This window comes from Schizophyllum commune (genome assembly GCF_000143185.2).
Source record: "Schizophyllum commune H4-8 unplaced genomic scaffold SCHCOscaffold_11, whole genome shotgun sequence".
NCBI classification, from domain to species: domain Eukaryota; kingdom Fungi; phylum Basidiomycota; class Agaricomycetes; order Agaricales; family Schizophyllaceae; genus Schizophyllum; species Schizophyllum commune.
The window spans coordinates 1,612,136-1,631,943 of NW_026089548.1; the positions used below are offsets into that span (position 1 = coordinate 1,612,136).

Below are 19,808 nucleotides of genomic sequence, written 5' to 3' on the forward strand. Positions count from 1 at the left end.
ATCTCGACGCAGGTCGCCTGTCTAGATCAGAGTTGAATGGAAAGTACGTGCGTGACAAGCCCCAAGTGGGTCAAAATTTCTTGAGTTCCTCGCGCGGACCTCTCACTTGCTCGCGCGGTGCTTCCTCTTGCTCGCGCGGGACTTCCTCTTGGTCGCGCGGGGCTGTCTCTTACTTGGACGGCGTCACGTCTTCATCCTGCGGAGCTAACCTCTTGGCTGCGCGGGTGTCTGTCTTGCTCGCGGGGATGCTGAGAACAGTAGTAATCGACAATATCTTGACTTGCAACACGCAGATTAATAAATTTACGGAATCAACGGCATAGAAATCCGTGAGATCCGTCCGACCCAAACCCCAGAAAAAATTGGTAACAGTACATCAGAGGCAGTGGCGCGCAGCGCCTATCCCAACGAGAAATGAGCGGCGGCGGTCAGGGCGCCGACGCAGTCCCTGGCGGGTGCTGACGCCGACGTGGTAGGATGTTGGCCATTAGGGCCGCATCTACTTCTTCGACTTGTCACCGCTGCGAGGGGGTCGGTAAAATTCGCGTTATGGAAGGGGAGACGGGACGTACACAGGGACGTAGTTGCACGGGAACTTCTTCTTCTCGCAGTTGGCGCAGGACGGGCGGCCACCGTCACACTTGAGCTTACGCGCTGTCGAAGAGGTCAGCTCGAGTTGGTGAGTAAGACAGCGCTTGGCACGTACCGCGGCAAAATTCGCAAGCCATGGGGGTGCGACGCGGGACGCGAGGGCCGTCGTAGTTGAGAGCGCTCATCGAGGAGTTGGCCTGAGGACACAAGTCAGAAACGTGCTTCGTCGAGGCGAAGAGAAGTCTCAACTCACCGATTGAGACATGTTCTTCGACGAGTACGAGCAGAGGAAGGGTTGTCGAGTGTAGGAAGAGGTAGATGCAGCTGGTGGTTGTTGGGCTATACTGAGCAGAAAGGTGCTGGCCTTTATACCAACCAAGACATCCCCCATGCGTCCTGCATGCCCTCGGATGCCCCACCCCGCTCATCGCATTCGCGCCAAGGCGCAGGGCATAAACATGCGCTGCGGGAGGATCAGGGATAGTATGCTAAAAGGCGCAACGGCTTGCCTATTCAAAGCACGCGGAGATTCGGGTTGTGGCACTTTGCCTACGGATGAACAGTTCCCCTATGGCTATCCGCATGGGGTCTGAGGCAAATTGGCTATTGATCCCATGGTCGCCGCTCTGTAAAGCGTAAAGTGCGCCTGTGTGGCGCAGAAGGATAATGACCGGCCGGCTAATTTGGGGACGGCAGGAAAGGGCAGCTCACCTTCCTTCGCATAAGAGGGCTATGTGCCCCGTATGCGAGATGAGTGCTTGTACGCAAGCAGATCTCCAGCGCAGGGCGGTAGATGCGCGTCATCCCTCGCGGGAGGGCCTTTTGCCTGTCGATCCGGTCATAGACGTCGCGGCCATTTCCATGAGCGGCGTATCAAGCAGTGGCCGACATTAATCCTGAAAAAGGAGAAGAAGGCCTTCCTGGCAATGAATCTTTGCTCATTACAAGCCGTCGTAGCCTAATGGTCATGGCGTCGCTTTCTGGTGGTTGGCGAGGAATTTTGGGCCCCGAGCGGAGCGAGGCCCAAAATTCCGAGCCGGGCATTCTTTCGCGAAGCGATGGGCCCAGGCATTCTCTCGCGAAGCGAATCCGACCAGGCACTTTTTCGCGAAGCGATGGGAGCGGGGCAACGTGCATACTCTCGCGGAGCGATCCCGCCCAGGCACTCTTTCGCGCAGCGATGGGGCGAGGACTCCGCATTCTCTCGCGGAGCGATCCCGCCTGAGCACTCTTTCGCGCAGCGACGGCGCGGAGGGTGGAAGGGGGGACGAGCGGGTCATTCTCCTGCGCAGCGATGGGCCCGCGCATTTTTTCGCGAAGCGACGGGGGGACCGGGCATTCTCTCGCGAAGCGATGGGTCACTGGGCGTTCTGACGTGGAGACACGGAGGGCGTGGGTTTTCCTGCCCAGCGGTGGCACTCATCTCCCTCGCCGACAAGCTCATTGAACGAGCGCCCTTGCCATCGTCGATGCGGACGTCGAGGAGCCTCCCGCCTCCCGCCCGTCACTCCTCCGCCTCACGCGGGGCGCGGATCCCGAAGCGTGATGATTTAGCTTCCGTCGCTTCTTTCCGTCGATCACTACCGACGGCGACATTACTGCTCACCTGAGGTTCCGGCATTCTTTCGCGCAGCGATGGGGGACTGGGCGCTTTTTCCCGGAGCGAGGAGGAACCATGCATTTTCTCGCGAAGCGATCGCGGGGGGCCGGGCACTTTTTCGCGAAGCGATGGACCCATGCATCCTCTCGCGAAGCGATTCCGACCAGGCATTCTTTCGCGAAGCGATGGGCCCAGGCTATCTCTCGCGAAGCGAATCCGACCAGGCACTTTTTCGCGCAGCGATGGCGGTGGGGCAACGTGCGTACTCTCGCGCAGCGATGGGGAGAGGACTCCGCATTCTCTCGCGGAGCGATTCTGGACGAGCACTTTTTTGCGCAGCGACAATGTAAGGCATCCTTCGGCGGCGCGGGGAGGGGGTGGGAGTCCTGCTCTTGCGAACTGTTCCCGGCTGTGGGAAGCTAGACGGGGTGCGTCAGCGAGGGGGTCTTTATCCTCGCTGGCGCTCGGGGCCCCCGGGGATGGGGGGAGCGCAGCGGCGAAAATGGGTCCAGGTGTGCATCCGGGAATAAAAAGCATTGCGTGGGGGAAAGACTAGGATGAGGGGGAGAGGGGGAGGCCCGATGTCGAGCGCATGCCACTGCCGGTCACTGTCCGTCGTCATGAATGTACGCGCGTCCTCCCCCCGTCACCGACACTCCCGTCACCGACACTCCCGCCGCAGGTTACCTTTACAGCCCGCCGGATGTTGAGCGCCGCCCCGTCGCCGCGTCTGTCGACGTGAGCACCACCGCCGCCGCCGCCGCGGATCGCCGTCGCGCACACCGCCGCCAATCACTCCCGATACTGTGATCTCGCGCGCCAACAAGCTCGTCCAATGTCGAGCGCCCCACACCCCCCTCGCTGCCATCGTCGACGCATACGTCGACGAGCCTCCCGCCCTCCGCTTCACCCGGGGCACGGATCCCGACGCGTGATGTCACATTCGATGCTTCCGTTGCTTCTTTCCGTCGGGCAGCAACATTGCTGCCCGCATCCACCCTCACCCTCGCCGCCGGTCCCTAGCGAGACGTGGACTCGGAGCCGGGAATTCTTTCGCGCCGCGCGAGAGGACTATGCATTTTCTCTCCGAGCGATGGGGGAACGGTGCATGCGCACTTTTTCGCGTAGTGACCGGAGGCCGTCGTGTCCGCCGCCAATCTCCTCTCTCTCGCGCAAAGAAGCTCATCCGACCTCGAGTGCCCCACAGCTCCTCGCCGCGATCGTTGAAGAGGACGTCGACGAGCCTCCCGCCCTCTGCGTCCCGCCCCGCGCGGATCCCGACGCGCCGCGACGCGTGACGTCAGGGTCAATTTAGCTTCCGCTGCTTCTTTCCGTCGATCACTACTGACAGCGACATTACTGCCCGCCCTCGTCCCCACCCTCGCCCTCGCCGCCCTCGCTCTCGTCCCCGCCCTCGACGTCCTCATTTCCGTTGCCCCCACTCTCGCCCTCGCCTTTGCTGTTGTCCCCGCCCTCAGCTTCAGCCTCGCCGCCGCCCCGTTTCGCGCGCTTGCGCTTCTGCACGCTGCCGCCTACTCCGATCAGCAAATGCACGAAAGCTTCGGATTGCTCGCACCGGTGCTGGGTCGCTTGCCACGACGCGTCCGCCCCTGCTCGTCCTCGGGAAGGCGGGGCAGGCCGCGACGGACGACGAGCGTTGGGTTCGCTGCAAACGCTGCCTTGTATTCGTCGGTGGCTTCGCAGGGCACGGGGTTTGGCATGACGGGCGGAAGTAAAACGCGTTCCTTGCTTCTGACGATCATGGCCACCGACTGGGTCGTTCGCTACGAACTCGCGGTCGCGGACTTGCGCATGCACCTGGACGACGTCGCCCGCCACCGCCGGATGATCGAGAGCGTCGGTCAGGATCAAGATGTCATCGCTCGTGTGCGCGCCCTGGACCGCCGCTATGCGTGCCCTCATTGGACAAAATTTTTAGACTTAGCGCGAGGTCACGTGAGGTTAGCTTTCGACTTGCGTTTGCACGTGACGTTAGCTTTAGCTTTTGTCCTCGGCTCTTGACTTAGGATTTGGTGTTCTCCGCCTTAGATGTAGAGATTATGTTCGGTACTATTCTGCCTCTCCTTGCCTTGTGGATCAACATGTGGGCACTAGGGGAGGCGGCAGTCGGGACGGCGGGCCGCGGACTGTAACAGCCGTGACGAACCGTGACAGTTCCCTCAGATGAACGGTCGAACAAGCCCACTGCTTGCGTAGACCGCAGCCATGCGTAAAATCAGGAGATGGGAAAAGTGCATAATGGCCGTACGATGTTGAGCACGTCTTACTAAGCGTCGAAAACCGAACCAACAGGCAGACCCTGGGGTTATGCGCTGAAGGCGGGGTGGCAATGGGATGGCGGCGGTGTAACACGTGCTCCTATAGCCCACTGAGACCTCTTAAGACGCGCAGCGACGAGGTGTTATAGAACATGGGACGCAATTCGCCCAAGCTCCATTGAGCTATCGGGGAGCTCTTCCTTCGATCTGGAAACAGTGTCAGTAGCAGAACACCGACACAGCAAGTAGAGGAAGGGTAAAACACTTTGCATTGTCCCCTACCGCACCCGTTGTAACTCGTCGTTCTCTAGGGCAGAGGGATGTATGCACAAGGGGTAGGACCTTCGATTCGACAAAGACAGTATGCGAAAGCGGGGGCTACGGGACGATGGGCGAATTTCCCACATCGTATCGCTAGTCAGGGTACCATGCGCGACCTCCTGGGTTCGACGTCGCCAGATATCGTCTTGGCTGAGCACGGCGTCTCCCGCTTCGAAGGGGCGACGAGGGAGATAGCCCTAGTATTGTCGGATGCCCGGACCAGGAGCCGGATCGCGCCTCTGGTGACTCGGGCCTCCCGAGAAATCGTCAGCTGGAAGGTCAGTATACGCTCAGAAATGTCACCAAAAATGCGTACTTACCTAAGCCCCCCATCATCTTCGAATACGTCGCCTCTGATGCGCGCGCAGAACTTGATCCAATTGACTCTTGCCTAACCCGGGTCTTAGCCTTTGACTGATGAAGTGCACTCGGGAGGGTTCCGCACCTTCCACATCGAATTTGCGGCGCGTCCTCGCAGACGCCTTGCAGCGCTTCGGACGGTTATGCGACACGAGAGAAGATGTTCGGAAAGACTCACGAATGGCGTAGACACACCGAGTCTGCCAGATATCGACAGCCTATCGTCAAACTGGACGAAGTCGAACCTTGTCCTTGCCAAGGTCGTCCTAGATATCGCTGGCTTCGCCCTCGAACTTGTGCGACTCTTGCTCGATCCCCGCCGCCTTCTCGAGCCCGCGACTTGCGTCTGCAGTTCGTCGACTTGCGCCTCTTGGTCCATACACGATGACCTCGCCTTCGAGCTTCTTGATGCGCGCTTGAGCAGCTGCCATACCGTATTTCGCGGCCACGTAGTCTACCTCCCACACCGCGACCGCAGACTCCTCGATAGCGGGCACTCCCTCTCTTGGTGCGCAGAATTGGTGGGGAGCGAGGGCAGAAGGGAGGGAGGGAAGAGGTCAGATGAAGTGTGCAAGTGGGTTGTTTAGGATGCGAAGTAGGGAGTAAATTGGGGAGAGAACGTAAGGGGGGGAGAGATTGAGAAGAGAGAGGAGAGAAAGGGCAGGATGAGACGGCAGACGCGAGATGAGGGGAGAGCGCATTGAGTGGAAGGAAGAGGACGTGGGGGAGCGACTGACTGGAGAGGAATAAGGCAAGCGGCGTCAACGGGAAGGGGAGAGACTGTAGAAGCGAAGGGCGAGTACTCACCTTTACTAGGAGCAGTAGACGCATCGAAGAGTGGGCGCGCATCCTTCCGTTCGTCTCGGAGGGTAAACAGCTCATATTCTGTTCTCGCCCACGCCCGAGGGCCATCTGTTGCAAGCTAAATGACTTACTGCGCTGGAACACGCGACACCTCTCTCCCCCTTCCTTTCCCTCTCACCAATACTGACGCGCGCAGATATCTGCCCCACGTCAGTTGCTCTAGTCAACGGAAAGGAATTCGACGTCACTCGCCGTAGACTTGATGCGCTCCCAACGTTCTTTCTGATTCTGTAGCATTATGATGTACGGCGCACAGATCCCTTCGTCCCTTCCCCCCTCCCCCGAGTGTACACTCTGCCCTCTAGCAAGCCCTAGACAACGTTGTCATCCTTGTTCTGCAGCTCCATCGTTCCGCTGCTTCGCACTCAACATGGACCGCTTTCTCATCTGTTCTCCTCTCTATCTTCACGAGCACTCCACGTCCAGGGCGAGCGCGAGGGACTCTGCTGAGATCGGCATCCCAGAATCATTGTGCAGAGAGCCCAGATGAGGGAATGACGGGGTGGGAGACCCTCCTTACACCTCGCCCACCACAGATCGCGCACATCCTCCAATTTCGCAGGCTTGAGAATTGTGCGTCGAGGGTGTCATGGTAGCGCAAAGGAGTATGTGGGCCAGAGCACTCGACGAAGGCGGGCAGACAGTGTGCGGAAAGGGAAATAAGGGGTAAAGTGGAATAGGATAGCTCACCTCTTCGTACCGTCCACTGGGGGACCTCGCGCGTACCTCCGGAGGCCGCGTGGGACCCGCCGTCCACTGGCCAGCAGTGCAGGGTGGAACACGTGGCCCACCGGTCATGTTTATCTAAAGAGTTGGGGCTACGGTGCGCATCAGAGAGAGAAAGTTCGGTCCAAATCAGAGTCGAAGTCGATGGCGAAACGCGCAAGGCGAAAGCTAAGTCCACGTGACCTAAAGCAAAAGTCACGTGCATTTATATTCCAAGCGCAAATCCATCTCCCGAACCAAGGCGAAGCCAAGTGTCTAAGCCAGAACATTGCAAAGGCAGAGCTTAACATGGGGAACGATAGTCCTAACAATTCTGTCCAGTGGTGACCGTCATACGCCGCCTGTACGATACGGTCACGACGTACCCAGAGGCAAGAGCGCGCGTGCTCATCGCTACAGTCGTGCTCACATTCACGCAGCGTCTCCCGGGCGACCTCTTCCAGCAGTTCAATACCCGCCGCGCCTCAACCCCATTCGCTTCCGAGACGCACACGTCCCCGACTCCGCCAGTGTCCCGCGCTCTGACACCAACGCCTGCCAGCGACCGCGCGCATACACCCGAGCACGTGCGGACACCCACACCAGCACCCACACGCACCCATACGCCGTCGCCGAGCCCCACGCGGACGCCGTCGCCGTCGCCCCCGCCCGTTGCCCCGCGTCGCCCTCGCCCATCCGCCAACACTGCCGAGCAAGACATCCACGCTCTACTCGAAGCCAACCTCTGGCAGACGCCCCTCTCGAGCGCGCAGATTGCCCAGCTCGCCACCCTCAGCAGTACTCAGATGAGGAGACGGCGGATCGCGCTTGCGAACGCCGTCCGTGGTATTGCGCCCGACATTACGGCCGATAGCTGGAAGGAAGCCTTTGCGGGGTCGGCTGACAGTGACGACCTGTTTGCGATCCAGCAAGAGTTCCTCATCGGATGCCAGTCTATCAGCGCGCTGGCCCTGCAGCACAATGTAAGGACGGATGCTCGATGGCGTCGCTTTCTGACACGTCCAACAAGGGTATATACAACTACCGTCAGTTCACGGGCGAGTTTGCCCTCGCAAACAAGGTGCTTCTCAAGCTTTTCGACGTCACTCTGGCTCGCCGATGGTACGCGTCTTCGACGCACGACAGCCAGTTCGCGACCCGCTTCTATCGCCAACTCTGGGCAGAGACAGAGGAGGGTCGCGCGGCGCTTGCGTCTGGGCCCGCCGAGCAGGTGCTCAAGGACCGCAAGAAGGACATCAACAAGTTTGCGCACGCCCAGCAGGTGCATGTCACCGCGCGCAACCGACTCCTGAGGCTATTTGCCAGGGTACGGTCTTTGTACGTTTGCTCCCGCGCACACTGACGTGCATAGTTTGGGCCCATCGTCCTCCTCGACCCCTGCTGGGAGTACGACATTCTGCTCAGCACGTCGAACGGTCCAAAGGCGATGAACACCGCCCTCGCATACTACGATGCCTTTGCGAATGAGACCAGCATCGGAACGCGCCAGAAGCTGTACTTGCGCGCGGAGGAAGCTGTCATTGCGTTGACAGCCGCGTTTTGGCACCGTCCAGATTATACGGATATCGTCCGCGGACAGCTGTGGGAACTTAGAGTACACGCTGCAGTCGCCTTTACGTAACATGTCATAAAACATGCATCCATGTTTTGCCCACCATCGTTCGACCACCATGTCCAACGCGCGCGAGCCTGCTCCCTCCATCGTCGCGGCGTACAACATGAGCAGCGTCGGCGGGTAATGTCCGCGCGAAGCCTCCGCTGGCCATGACAGGCACCTGTCCAATGCGCGCTTCGCGCGTCCCTGTCGATCCGACATGCGCGCTGACATGGCAGCTCGACCGAACTCGGAAATTCCAAAGGTGAGATGCGAGTCCTGCCCTCGCAGTCTTCTGTCCGAGCTCGCACGTCTACTGGTTTTTGACGCGCCTCGACAGCCTGCAACCCATCGCACATCCATCATATAAGTCGGGCAGTCGCGTAGCTGCCCCATCGCCCACCTCCTCCACCATGGCCCATGGCGCTGTTCGCAAGAGCAACCTACCGCGTACAGCCGACAAGCGCACCTTCACGGCGCTGCCGGGGACCCACATGTGGTCCGTCCGCCGTCCGCCTATCGACGTGCGCACCCTTGCGCAACCCGCCCCACCGCCTGTGCCCGCCGCACGCCCGCCTGTCGAGGACGAGCATATCGATGCGGAGGGGCTGCGGAAGGCAAAGCCCCGTTGCGGCAAAGCCAAGGTCGACACCGCGAAAGCATACGAGGAGTTCTTTGGCCACGACGATAACGCCGTCATCCTCCGCGAGATCGACAACGGCACCTTCGACCTCCACTATCTCGCGGCGAGCACCCTTTCCAACTACGACTACATTGAGCGCGTCTGGCTGGAGGCCATGACCGTCATCCTCAAGTCCGAGAAGCTCGCTGCGCTGACCCTGCAAGAGGGTCAGGCGCTGCCGGAGGAGGGCACGATGAAGACGTTCTTCGAGTTCGTCGGCAGGACTCGCGGCCCTGATGGTCGCGGGCTCTCGTACAACACCATGGTCAAGTTCCAGGGCGCAGTCTTCGGCATGGTAAGCGCGCAACAGCATCACACCTACGATATTCACTGACCCACTTTCAGCTCTATTCGCGCGGCGTCGCATCCCCTACGCCTGCCTATCGCGAGGCTATCAAGAACGTGAGTGTGCTGGTTTGCTGCGCGTCGTGTCCTGACTGACACCGCATAGTTTATCGACGCCTTGGCCAAGGTCAAAGGCGTCATCGAGGATCGCGCCCGCGAGAAGCTCCTCATGCGCGAAGTCGACCTCCTCAAGATGCTCAAGGCGCTCCTCGATCCCGGGCTCAGCTACGACTCGAACAAGACCCGTGTCACCATGTACTTCCTCACGACGATCATGTCCGAGCTCGGCACGCGCATCGGCACCTGGACGGAGGCTGAGAACGCGCAGGGGCTCGCGCAGTGCGTGCGATGGGGCGACACTACCGTCTATATCGAAGGTACCGACTCCTGGGGCCTCAACGTCTCCATCTTCTTCCGTCTGCACTGGCTCAAGGGCTACAAGGGCACCTCCCTGCGCATCTCCGACAAGAGCATTCGTGTGCTGCCAGGCTCCGAGGCGCACATGGACCCCATCCTCCCTTTCCTCGTCATCGGCTGCTACTACGACGTCTGGGAACAGTCCAACGAAGTCATCGGATGGATCTCCGGCGCGGTCGCTCCACCTGCATCGAGGGTCGAGCTCGTCGTTCGCGACAAGTTCAAGCACACGGGCGTCGTCCGTGCCTCCAAGCAGCCGTCGGAGGAGAAGCTCGCGGCTGCGAACACGGATAATCAGCCCGAGATGTATGTCGGGAAGAATCGCAAGCCGCAGGAGTGGAAGACGATGAGCTCCGCGTCCGCCAACCACTTTGTCCAGAAGATTGCGGTGTTCTGCGGCATCCTCGCGTTCATGTGGAAGTTCATGCGGTACACGTTTGGCGAGAACTTGAAGCGTACCGTGTCCCCCGTAAGTCCTGCTCTTGCCTCGTGCAATCCGACCACTCATCGTGCTTGCAGGACATTGTTACTGCTGCAATGGGTCACCGTATCAACTCGCCGCTGACGTGGACCACGTATAAGGCTCAGATCGCTCAGGTCGACTTTCAGGCCCGCTTTCGCGGACGTGCGGAGGACACGAGCACGATAGAGTTTTACAACTCTGTCGGGCGGACTGCTGGTCCTGCCTCCGCGGACAGCCTGCACGAAGATCGCGTCCGCCGTCTCTTTGCGGATGCGAAGGTCGAAGAGCTCGCTCGCACGTTCGACAAGCTTGACCACGCTGTCTACGAGAAGTACGGCAAGTGGGTGGACGAGGTGCCGGATATGGAGAAGCCGGACGAGCTCGTGGAGGAGGCGCGGGACGCCATGAACGATATTTTGATAGCGCTCAGGGACCTCAACAATAAGGTACGTCGATTTTCGCCCATCATGTTGCGCTCGCTCAACGTGTCACAACAGATTCTTCCCCCTGCAGCCTCTACTGCACCGGAACCTGTCGACGGCGCTCCGCGGAGCGCTACGCTCGCGCGATTCGTACACTCCCTCGACGCTGGTCACCCGTACCTCTCGCTCGTCACTGGCGAGAACGCTCTGCACGCGCGCGCCAACGTCTTCAAGGCTCTGATGCACCTCCTGCGTCTGGACGAACAGGCGCTCCAGCGTCAATGCTTCTTGTGCGCGCGCGAGGGCATTCACAAGGACCTGCTCGGTAACTATGGGCAGCACATGTGGACGTGCATGCAGCGGCACTACAAGGACACGCACACCAGGTGTAACTTTTGCGCCGGCTTCTTCGGCAACGGCGATGAGCTCGACAAGCACTGTCGCATCTGCTATGCCGACATGATTGCGGCCAAGAACCTCGACATCCAGGACGCCGAGGATGCGGGACGTCCCCTGTACGTGTCGTCGTTGCAGTTCGTCTGCCTTTGCTAACGCCCTCCTAGCGGCATAGACTCGTACAAGCACCAGTTTGAGACCGAGTACAAGAATCGGACGGTGTACTACTGCCCCGTCTGCATCAACGACTTTGACGAGGAGGATCCGAATGCATGCGGCGTGAAGTACGTTGGCTTTGATTGTTTCCGTGCGCGTACTGACTATATACCAGTGACCCGGGCAAGAAGGAGATGCTCCGCCACATGCTCTCCCACTGCAAGACGACGACTGCGCCCAAGTTCGACTCCTCCGTCTCGCTGCGTTGTAAGATGTGGACGTGCCGCGAGAATGCGACGTGAGTCGGCCGATCTTGCATATCCGCCATGCACTGACTTGATAACAGCATGTACGACTTTGCCGACATGATCGCCCACTGGCACAACACGCACGGGTATGACCTCCTTCGCTGCGTGGACGCGCGCCCGGGGCACGATCACGCGCAAGACACGTCGCTCTCGCTGAGGGAGTCCATCGACCTTAGCAGCAAGGTCCCGGTCGCCAAGGACAAGATCGTGCTGTACGAGGAAGACGTATCGCTGTTGCGCGCAGCGCTGGCGGGCAAGGTCCAGGGCGAGGCGGCGGACGTTGCGTACGTGTGTCTCCAGACAGATTGTCGCAAGGCGGACGCGCGCAAACGTACAAGGCTTCTTATTGAGAAAGTGTAAAGCTAGTTATTCGTCCAATCCAAGGTTCCAATTCAATGCAAAATGTGGTATCCGAGTCCAAAGCGGGTATGAGAGCGTGATATAACGACAGAGTATCCAAGTCCGAACCGAGCGACGAGAGCGATACGACAAAGTGCAGTACAGGGCAGAGCGAGATGAAAGCGATAGGATAGCAAGGAAGGTGGTACCGGAGCGTCACTTGTTCTCGAGAGGCAGAGATCCAAGCACGGTGCGAAGCTTGCCCAGAGCATCCTCCGCGATGCTGATCACCTGTCGGCCACTCTCAACGACTTTAGCACGACGAAGTCTACTGCCCTGTGTCTCCCTGTATGCGGTGTTCTCCAGACTGATCACCGTCTTGCCCGCATCGAGCAACTTTGCGAGTTCGCTCTCGAGCTCGCGCAAACACGCGGGAACGTCGAGGGATGGCATAGTCGCGGGGGCGGCCTCGATCTGTCATACGCGAGGTGGGTATATGCGTCCGAACACAAAAGCAACCGCCGCGCACCATCGTCACATCCTCCTCCATCCATTCGTCCACCGCGATCATCTGGTCCAAAGGTGTCGAAGAGCGCTTCGGGCCAGTCAGTAGGCTACGCCTCAAGTCCGACTGATCGCGCACCTGCGCGCGCTTGCCCCTGCGCGTACCCGCCAACTGTGTGCTGAGCTTCGGCGTAACGGCCGCTAGAGATGAAGGACGACGATCGGGGATTTGGGCCGCAGAGGATTTGTGGACCTTCTTGGCGCGTTTAGGCGCCGGCGCCTTAGCGCCATCGTCCGGTGCCTCGGCAAGTCGAGCGTTCTTGTGCCGTTGCATGTTGAAGGCGATGAGTTGCTGCATAGACTGTGCCGAATGAGCACGAAGCAGAGCTGATAGCCATAGCGCCGCACCATGTTCTCAGACCGCAAGTCCATGATGAAGGAGTAAACCAAGAACAGAGTGGGAAGCTAGGGCGAACGTGATGGAGGTGAGCACTTGTCACTCCACGTCACATGCGTGTGCCGGTCTGATATCACGCCGATGTTGCCTAATGGTCTATGGCGTCGCTTTCCTACGAAGGTCAGGCGAAGGTTGCGGGTTCGAGTCCCGTCATCGGTTTCACTTTGGCGATAGCTACGTTTTTGAAGCGCAGTCTATTAGCCACTATCGCAAGCAGGACGAGCTAAGGAGCAAGCGGATCGCGTGAAGCGAGATCTCAGAGGGGCGAAGCCTGCTCGCTCAGATATCCTTTCTATGTGAGGTACCAGCGTGAATTGATAGGTACAGGCGTTATTGCTTCCTTCAGATTGAGAAGAAAGCGAGAAAATGTTTCTCTCGCACCTGCATTGACTACACAGCACTTCGGAGACGTTTACACCAGAGCGTGACTGAGCTCGTTCCAGCGGGAATATACAATATAATTCTTACTATAATCTCCCTTACCTGTGAGCAGTGCTGGCGTGGTTCATGGCAGAGATACATCTCATAAGGCAATTGATTGGATCCAAGGACCGAACAAAACACGACAGTAAATACGACAATGAGTTACGCCCACATCGCCTTGAACTTGGCATAAAAGTCTTCGTGAGCACGAGACACCATGCGATACACATTCCAGTCAAAGTCCGGCACACCCTTCGGTCTCGAGAACTCCTCGCCTTCTGCCGCAGGTTCCTTCTCATCCGTGATGTCCTCATCCTCCTTCACATCGTCCTCGACGTCCGCATCGCCAACCACCTGCTCCTCATCAAGGTCCACACCAACGACGAGCTCAGCGTCTTCGCTCCGTGTACGACTCAGGAGCTGCTGCAGCGCCGTCTTGAGAGTGAGCAGGACAAGGTTGAAGTCCTCCAGCAGGTACCAAATGTCGCCGTACTTGATGCCGTTCGCCTGCGCGAGAGAAGTTGGTTGGCCATGCGTGTAAAAGTCGTAGATGTAGGCGTTGAGGACGTGCTGGACGCCGTCCGTCTCGTCAGGATTTGCATAGCGGATGAAGCGTTCCATCGAGGGGATGCTGTGCTCATGCAGCTCGACTCCGGCGCGTGCGGTGCGGCAGAGCTCGCTAACGCTGGCAAACTCGTCGCCGTGTCCTGATGTCGCGATGAATGAGGAGCGAACGCTGCGTGGCACTGCCGTTCGCTGCAAGGACTCCTTGAAGGGAGAACTTTCGCTGCTTCCGACGTATGGCGTGTGACTGAGCGGTAGGCAGACGTCCTTCGGCAGTTCGGCATCCCTTGATTGCGCATACGTGACTGCGTAGCCTTTGAAGACGCGGAGGATCTCCTCGTCGTGCTCTCGTAGGGCGCGAACTGCGTCGGAACGTAGTGGCGGGAGCAGTACGCGCGACGGGTACTTCCTGAGTAGCGCTTGAAGGTGCGGCTTCTGGGTGTATACGCGTGAGAGGTAGCGACGGTCGAATAGGTGGCACATCAGGATGATGAACTCGCGCTTGGCATCCTCGAAGCTCTTGTGCGCCGCGATGTCGTGCAATATCCCTTGCCGAAGGAGTGCGACGAGGGCAAAATTGCTCGGTTCCGTGTACTGGGAGTTGATTGGTATAAGCACACTGCAGAATGGATTTACTCACATAGAGATGCGCCGCGACCCCGTATAGATTCATGGGCTGCCCCTCAGCGTCCAAGAGCCCGGCTTGCCGTAGGTACTCGAAGCTAAATCGCACATGATGAAGAAGCTGGTGTCGACCGGCGCTTGCAGTGAAAGTGACATGAGGCAGGGACATCAAGCTGCGAACGGCGTCGACGGCGACTTGAGCATTCCCGGATCCATGGAGGAGGTTGACGAGGCGCAGGCACATGGTTGAGGTCATGGGGAAGGTGCCGCCGAGAGAGGGGAGCTTGGAAAGGACGAGACGCTGGATGCGCTCTTCTGGTAGACCGTAGAAGACGACGTTGCCGAAGAGATCGTATCCACGCCGTCCAGCGCGGCCTGCACACTGGCGGTACTGCACGCGTATGTCAGCATTAGGCAGTGTTTGGAATGTGCTCCGCATACCATCAAGGCCGTGAGGAAGGGACTGTCACCAGCGAAGACCGCCGTCTTCGCTGGCGCGTTAATACCCAGAGCCAAAGTACCTGGGGCGAGTTCAGTGGCATTAACACCGAAGAAGCGAAAGAGGCGTACCGGTGCAGATCATGACTCGTATGTAGCCAATGCGGAAGAGGCTACCAAGCCATCAGTCACTTGGGCATCGTCGAGACGGGCGTACTCGTACCGTTCGATCAGCGTTCTGTAATGCTTGTTCATACCCGCGTGGTGTACAGCTATGCCGCGATACAGCGCATCGAAAGCCCACGGCAATCTGTTCAGTATACCGGGTGCACGCCATCCGAGTTGACGAAGATCTTCGTCCAGGTCCGCCTTCGAGTACGCATACACGTCGGCGAACGTGAAGCCCTCCGAGGGCGCATTCGGATCGAAGGACTTCTGCCAGGAATGTGTGTCCGACGGCTGCTCCGGTCCCTCATCCTCGTTGCCTGCGTTGCGCTTCGCGCGTGTCTCCTGCCGCTGCCGGTCTTTCGCCTTGGCTTTCCACTTCTCCCATTGCTCGATACGGTTCGTCCAGACTGGCGACGAGCGACGCCATGCTTTCTCAGCACGCTCCAACTCGGAGACGAGCCTCTGCGCTATGATCTCGCAGTACCTGCGGTCGAAGTTGAAGATGATGGCAGGCTAACGATGCGATGAACATTGGAGGGCATAGGAGGTTGTGATGGCTTACAAGGCTACCCGTTGCGTGGAGGTCTGACACGAGATGAATCAGGTTCTGCACAAATTCGTCCGCATTTGGCGCAAACGCAGAGTCGACGGTGTTGCATACGATCGGAGGCGGCTTCAGATCAGAGGACACGAGGGCTAGCGAGGAGTCCGGGTCGCCCTGCTGCGACGTCTCGATGAGGTGCGCCAATAGCTGCTTAAGTGCCGCCTCGTACTCCAAAACTTCCTTCTGCGTCAGCAAAGCCTTAACGGACTTGAAGAATGTCGACGGCTTGAGGTCGTTTATGTCGACGTCGATATCAGCGGCACGCTTGGCGAGCACTGTGTACAGTGACAGCGTGTCTGAGGCCTCGAAAGCAAGATCGGGTGGCATAGCGCGCGGCCCGTTGACCAGCATAGACGCAGGATGAAGGAACTGGATGCGTTCCGAAGGTTCGTAAGTGGCAAGACCCTGAAACTTGGGCGGCTTTTTGGCGAGGACGTATTGGTACTTGCGCAGGTGCGAGTAGCGATGCGGATGTTCGACGAGCTCGTGCTCGTACCCATGAGCGCGCTGTACACTCGCCAGCCAGTCGTTGAACTTTCTCGGGCTTCCGATGGTAGCCGACAGTCCGCTGCCTTATTGTCAGCATGTTAAGTGCGAGAAGAGCAAGAAGCGCACATGACTGGGCAGGGTGCTAGAAGGAGGATTTGCTCCCATACAGCGCCACCTTCCTGCTGGCCAATCGAGTGAATTTCGTCAAGGATTATCCTGTACCCTGGTCAATAAACACCCCACTAGCCCGTGATACGTTTTCTACCCACCTCTTGATCCTCGGCGTCCACGACTTGGCAAGAGGCGGGCTGAGCAGCATGATCGCGAGCATCTCCGGCACGGTTATCAAGATCTGGCAGTTCTGCGGGTCTTGGATACGGTAGTCTCGCGTCTGCATTGCCCAGAGAGAGCCCGATGGCAGCGTCTTCTTGAACCGCCCGTAGACCTCGGCAGCGATCTGCGCCACAAGCGCCTTCGTCGGCGCGATGTACACGAGGATGCCCTTGTCCGACTCGCGAAGGACCTGCTCCATCGCGTAGTACGAGATGAAAGTCTTTCCGGAGCTCGTGGGCGCTAGCTCAAGGGTCAGACGGAGGCATAGTGCGATACCTGTATTCAAGCTCACCAATGACAAGTAAGGACGAGTTGCGGTCGATAGCGTCCAGGACGCGCCGCTGCCAAGCATCAGGACGAAAACCAACACGTGGATCATTGGTCGCGTCGATGCTGCGATCCATATACTCGCCCCAGAGGCGTAGCTGCCACTCGACTGGGTCCTCCTTTATGTGCATCCACGGGAACGCCGGCCGTTTTCCCTTCCCCTCCAGCAGGTCGACAAACTTGAACGTCATCTTCGTGTCCTCGAGCTGACCCTCGTCTGGCAACAAGACGTCCGCGTACTCGCCAAAACCGAGGACGGATAAGACGACCTTGGCCTTCTCCGCGATCGCTTTTGTGAGCACCTTGCGAGCGCAGATGTCGACGATGAGGCGCATGGCCTTGACAGTGTACTTGTCTTGAACGGAAGGAGCGTCGCGCTGAGGATCGTTGATCCACGAGCGAAGAAGGAGGTCGAGGCGCATCGCACGGAGCTCGGAGCCCTGCCACGCCTCCTCCACCTTGTTCCGGTTGAGCTGCTCGAGGTAGGCGACCTTGCCGTCCGTCGACATCGCCTCCATCGCCGCGAGATGACCCTTCCAGCTCTTGATCGACGCCTTGCGCGCGCCGACGTCCTTCTGCGCCTGGATATCGAGGAGAAGCTGCTCCTTCTTGGACAGCTTCGGCGTCTTTCCCTTCCCGCTGCTCTTCTTCGTGCCCTTCCCTCCAGCTCCACTTTGACTCGCTGGCGCCTTCCCCTTCACCACCGCACGTCTGGACTCCGCACCGTTGCCGGCCGGCGGGATGACAAGCTGCTTGAGGCCGATGGTGCCCATGAGGGTCGCGGCCTGCAGCTGAAGGTTGTGCGTGAAGCGCTGCTCAGCGCGCAGTTCCTTCTTGCGTTGCCACGGCGTGAGCTGCCTCTTTACAGCCGGCTTGCCGCCCAGATGCGAAGGAAGGATGGAGCGGTTGTTGTGCCAGTGGTGCACGTCTGCGAAGATGACGCCGCGTGCATACTTGGTTGGGACGACGGAGGTTTCGGTCTCGTCCGCAGTAGGAACGCGGATGTCGGACAAGTGCTCGTCGAATGTCGGCTCGTGAAATGGTAACAGGGCGTATGAGCCGTCATCGGTAGAACACGCGCTCGTGCTTGTCGTCGATTTGTCGAGACACGAAAAGCGTCGAGCGAAGGACGACATATCGATGCGTGGTCCGTTGGCCTGCTGCCAGAGGGCTTGAATGCGAGCGGCTTCAGGAGAACCGATAACGTTCGCGAGTGCTGTTTGATGGCCATCATTGACAATGGCGCTCAGGAGCGCAGTATACACCCGTCCGTCGACGTCATCGATGCAAGCCAGGCCAGCAGCCGCTTCGTACACGCAAGGGAGGAAGTCGTTCAACAAGGCGGCTTCAAGCTTGGGATGCAGGAGAGAAGGGAGTTGAGCGCGATCAGAAACCGACAGCGATGGGAGGATGATGAGGTGCGCGACAAATACATAGAGCAGTTCAGCCACGAAAGGAGTGATCCTGCCCTTCTTCAGGACGATCGTGATAAAGTCGACGATAGAGCCTTGGCCGCCAGTGCGAGGTAGCCCAGTCTCTTCTGCAAGACGCTGATGACATCTAGCGACAGCACCGGGAAGCTTCTTCGGCAATTGGCGAACGCGACGTTGCTCGAAGACGAAGGACATTATCTACAGAGGTTGTCAAATAGCAAGACGTGTGAAGGTGGACTCATACGAACCTTTGAGTCCTTGAACTCGATTCCATTGAGCAGGACTACCGGAATTCCGCAATGTTGCAGCGTAAGGACCATATTCCGTTGTACCAGCATCCGATCAGCGGCCAAAGTCCCTTTGTCGCTGAAGCTGGACCCGTCGTTGAGTAGTACGAACATTGGCTAGAATAGTACATCAGCCGTACGTGGGGTGGTTCGATAAGTGACTGACCTTTTTCTGATGTTCGTATTCGGTCCATGCCTCGTCGTCCGTGTTGGCAAAGGTACTGACTGGGATGGATAATCGATCTTCGCAATGGTGCTTGATGATGCGCCGCGCAAGGCGTCTCGAGGTCGTTACGAAGTCACCTTCACTGCTGCTGATCGTCACGGGAGCGTTGTCTGTATAGATCAGCATCGAAAGACGCATGAGATTTTGAGGATGGCTCACCGTCCCAGAATACGATCTCGAAGTTGCACCCGCGTCCTGCAAACGCAGAGAGCGTCTGCTCAACGAGATATAACGCATGTATGGTTTGGAACCCAGTATCTGAAGGAACTTGAGACAATGATACATCGTGCAAGGTGGTGACTCACCTCCTGCTTTTCCAAGCGCCAGTAGGGGGTCGTCAAGAACCCGTTGCACAAGGGAGTCCCCTAAACGCCCCATCAGAGCGGCAAAAATCCAGACCAGGACCACGCACCATCGATGACAAACAATTCCTCGCCCGCATAGTCACCGATGATGTCCATCCATCTCGCTTTCTTCGTTGCACCGATGTACCACAGAGCGTCGAGGGCTCGAAGCGTGTCTGCGGCCGAGGATGGGTCAAACTTCTCGTCCTCACCGGGCAGCCTCTCATCGATGTCTTCTCCGAGGTCCATGATGAGGGTGAGGGTGAAAGAGGAGAGAAAGGAAGTATGACGAAAGCCGCGGTTTATAAGTGTTCAAAGGCGATTATTTGCCTCGAGGCCGGATACTAGGTGGCGTCGGCTGCGCAAAGGGTATACCAACGCCTAGAAGCAGGTTGGCTTGCGTGTCTGCAGGCGCCCACTTCGGATGTTTTATAGTGATACGACATCGCTAGCGGGTATACAGTCGGCGTTGCGCTCTTTTGGTGATTGAGTGGGTGTGACCGCTAGTAAGTTCAAATCCGTCTCTGACACATCGAAACGTCTTCAGGAGCTCGAATTTTAATAGATGAGAGCAGCGACATGGGAGACGGAAACAGGATGCATCCATGTTGATTGACCGTTGTTTGTCACGAGCCTCGTGGGATTCCTCACGTGTTTGCCTAATGACGGCAATTCCCGGATCTGCACTTCAACACGAACATCGACGACATAGATTCTAGCCAGT

At 58.5% G+C, this 19,808-nt stretch overlaps 9 protein-coding genes and 1 non-coding gene across 10 annotated transcripts; 5 read left to right on the forward strand and 5 right to left on the reverse strand.

Moving 5' to 3' along the window:
• Window positions 1-499: 499 nt before the first annotated feature.
• Window positions 500-856, reverse strand: SCHCODRAFT_02705300 (uncharacterized protein; the record flags this gene model as incomplete). Its single annotated transcript, XM_003028429.2, has 4 exons — window positions 500-521; window positions 573-654; window positions 707-788; window positions 845-856. 4 exons carry the CDS (start codon window positions 854-856, stop codon window positions 500-502), a joined length of 198 nt encoding a protein of 65 aa, XP_003028475.2.
• Window positions 857-863: 7 nt separating this feature from the next.
• On the forward strand, window positions 864-1,516 carry SCHCODRAFT_02639495 (uncharacterized protein). The gene is made up of 3 exons (XM_050346084.1): window positions 864-1,054; window positions 1,101-1,194; window positions 1,303-1,516. The coding sequence occupies exons 1-3, from the start codon at window positions 981-983 to the stop codon at window positions 1,483-1,485; spliced, it is 351 nt and encodes a 116-aa protein (XP_050198295.1). The 5' UTR covers window positions 864-980; the 3' UTR covers window positions 1,486-1,516.
• A 1,191-nt stretch (window positions 1,517-2,707) lies between these two features.
• On the forward strand, window positions 2,708-3,007 carry SCHCODRAFT_02639496 (uncharacterized protein). Its single transcript, XM_050346085.1, has one exon. The coding sequence runs from the start codon at window positions 2,816-2,818 to the stop codon at window positions 2,999-3,001; it is 186 nt and encodes a 61-aa protein (XP_050198296.1). The 5' UTR covers window positions 2,708-2,815; the 3' UTR covers window positions 3,002-3,007.
• A 540-nt stretch (window positions 3,008-3,547) lies between these two features.
• SCHCODRAFT_02671929 (uncharacterized protein) lies at window positions 3,548-3,912 on the reverse strand (the record flags this gene model as incomplete). Its single annotated transcript, XM_003028430.2, has 2 exons — window positions 3,548-3,723; window positions 3,768-3,912. The coding sequence occupies 2 exons, from the start codon at window positions 3,910-3,912 to the stop codon at window positions 3,548-3,550; spliced, it is 321 nt and encodes a 106-aa protein (XP_003028476.1).
• A 1,505-nt stretch (window positions 3,913-5,417) lies between these two features.
• On the reverse strand, window positions 5,418-5,852 carry SCHCODRAFT_02671930 (uncharacterized protein; the record flags this gene model as incomplete). Its single annotated transcript, XM_050346633.1, has 2 exons — window positions 5,418-5,651; window positions 5,772-5,852. The coding sequence occupies 2 exons, from the start codon at window positions 5,850-5,852 to the stop codon at window positions 5,418-5,420; spliced, it is 315 nt and encodes a 104-aa protein (XP_050198297.1).
• Window positions 5,853-6,509: 657 nt separating this feature from the next.
• On the forward strand, window positions 6,510-8,362 carry SCHCODRAFT_02680882 (uncharacterized protein; the record flags this gene model as incomplete). The annotated part of the gene is made up of 4 exons (XM_003028138.2): window positions 6,510-6,588; window positions 7,063-7,703; window positions 7,751-8,047; window positions 8,093-8,362. The coding sequence occupies 4 exons, from the start codon at window positions 6,510-6,512 to the stop codon at window positions 8,360-8,362; spliced, it is 1,287 nt and encodes a 428-aa protein (XP_003028184.1).
• A 349-nt stretch (window positions 8,363-8,711) lies between these two features.
• Window positions 8,712-12,014, forward strand: SCHCODRAFT_02714309 (uncharacterized protein). The gene is made up of 8 exons (XM_003028139.2): window positions 8,712-9,312; window positions 9,363-9,419; window positions 9,469-10,248; window positions 10,299-10,688; window positions 10,740-11,179; window positions 11,228-11,344; window positions 11,392-11,514; window positions 11,563-12,014. Exons 1-8 carry the CDS (start codon window positions 8,749-8,751, stop codon window positions 11,882-11,884), a joined length of 2,793 nt encoding a protein of 930 aa, XP_003028185.2. The 5' UTR covers window positions 8,712-8,748; the 3' UTR covers window positions 11,885-12,014.
• A 65-nt stretch (window positions 12,015-12,079) lies between these two features.
• On the reverse strand, window positions 12,080-12,799 carry SCHCODRAFT_02514059 (uncharacterized protein; the record flags this gene model as incomplete). The annotated part of the gene is made up of 4 exons (XM_050343308.1): window positions 12,080-12,337; window positions 12,393-12,477; window positions 12,541-12,728; window positions 12,776-12,799. 4 exons carry the CDS (start codon window positions 12,797-12,799, stop codon window positions 12,080-12,082), a joined length of 555 nt encoding a protein of 184 aa, XP_050198298.1.
• A 102-nt stretch (window positions 12,800-12,901) lies between these two features.
• SCHCODRAFT_t219 lies at window positions 12,902-12,983 on the forward strand. The gene has a single exon. It is a non-coding gene; the product is annotated as a tRNA-Arg (tRNA).
• Window positions 12,984-13,341: 358 nt separating this feature from the next.
• On the reverse strand, window positions 13,342-19,664 carry SCHCODRAFT_02752321 (P-loop containing nucleoside triphosphate hydrolase protein). The gene is made up of 14 exons (XM_003028431.2): window positions 19,153-19,664; window positions 19,046-19,105; window positions 18,900-18,998; window positions 18,681-18,850; window positions 18,476-18,631; window positions 16,760-18,425; window positions 16,404-16,707; window positions 16,261-16,350; window positions 15,604-16,213; window positions 15,097-15,554; window positions 15,006-15,046; window positions 14,877-14,956; window positions 14,452-14,826; window positions 13,342-14,405 (listed from the first exon to the last, which is right to left on the reverse strand). Exons 1-14 carry the CDS (start codon window positions 19,331-19,333, stop codon window positions 13,410-13,412), a joined length of 5,286 nt encoding a protein of 1,761 aa, XP_003028477.1. The 5' UTR covers window positions 19,334-19,664; the 3' UTR covers window positions 13,342-13,409.
• Window positions 19,665-19,808: the final 144 nt, after the last annotated feature.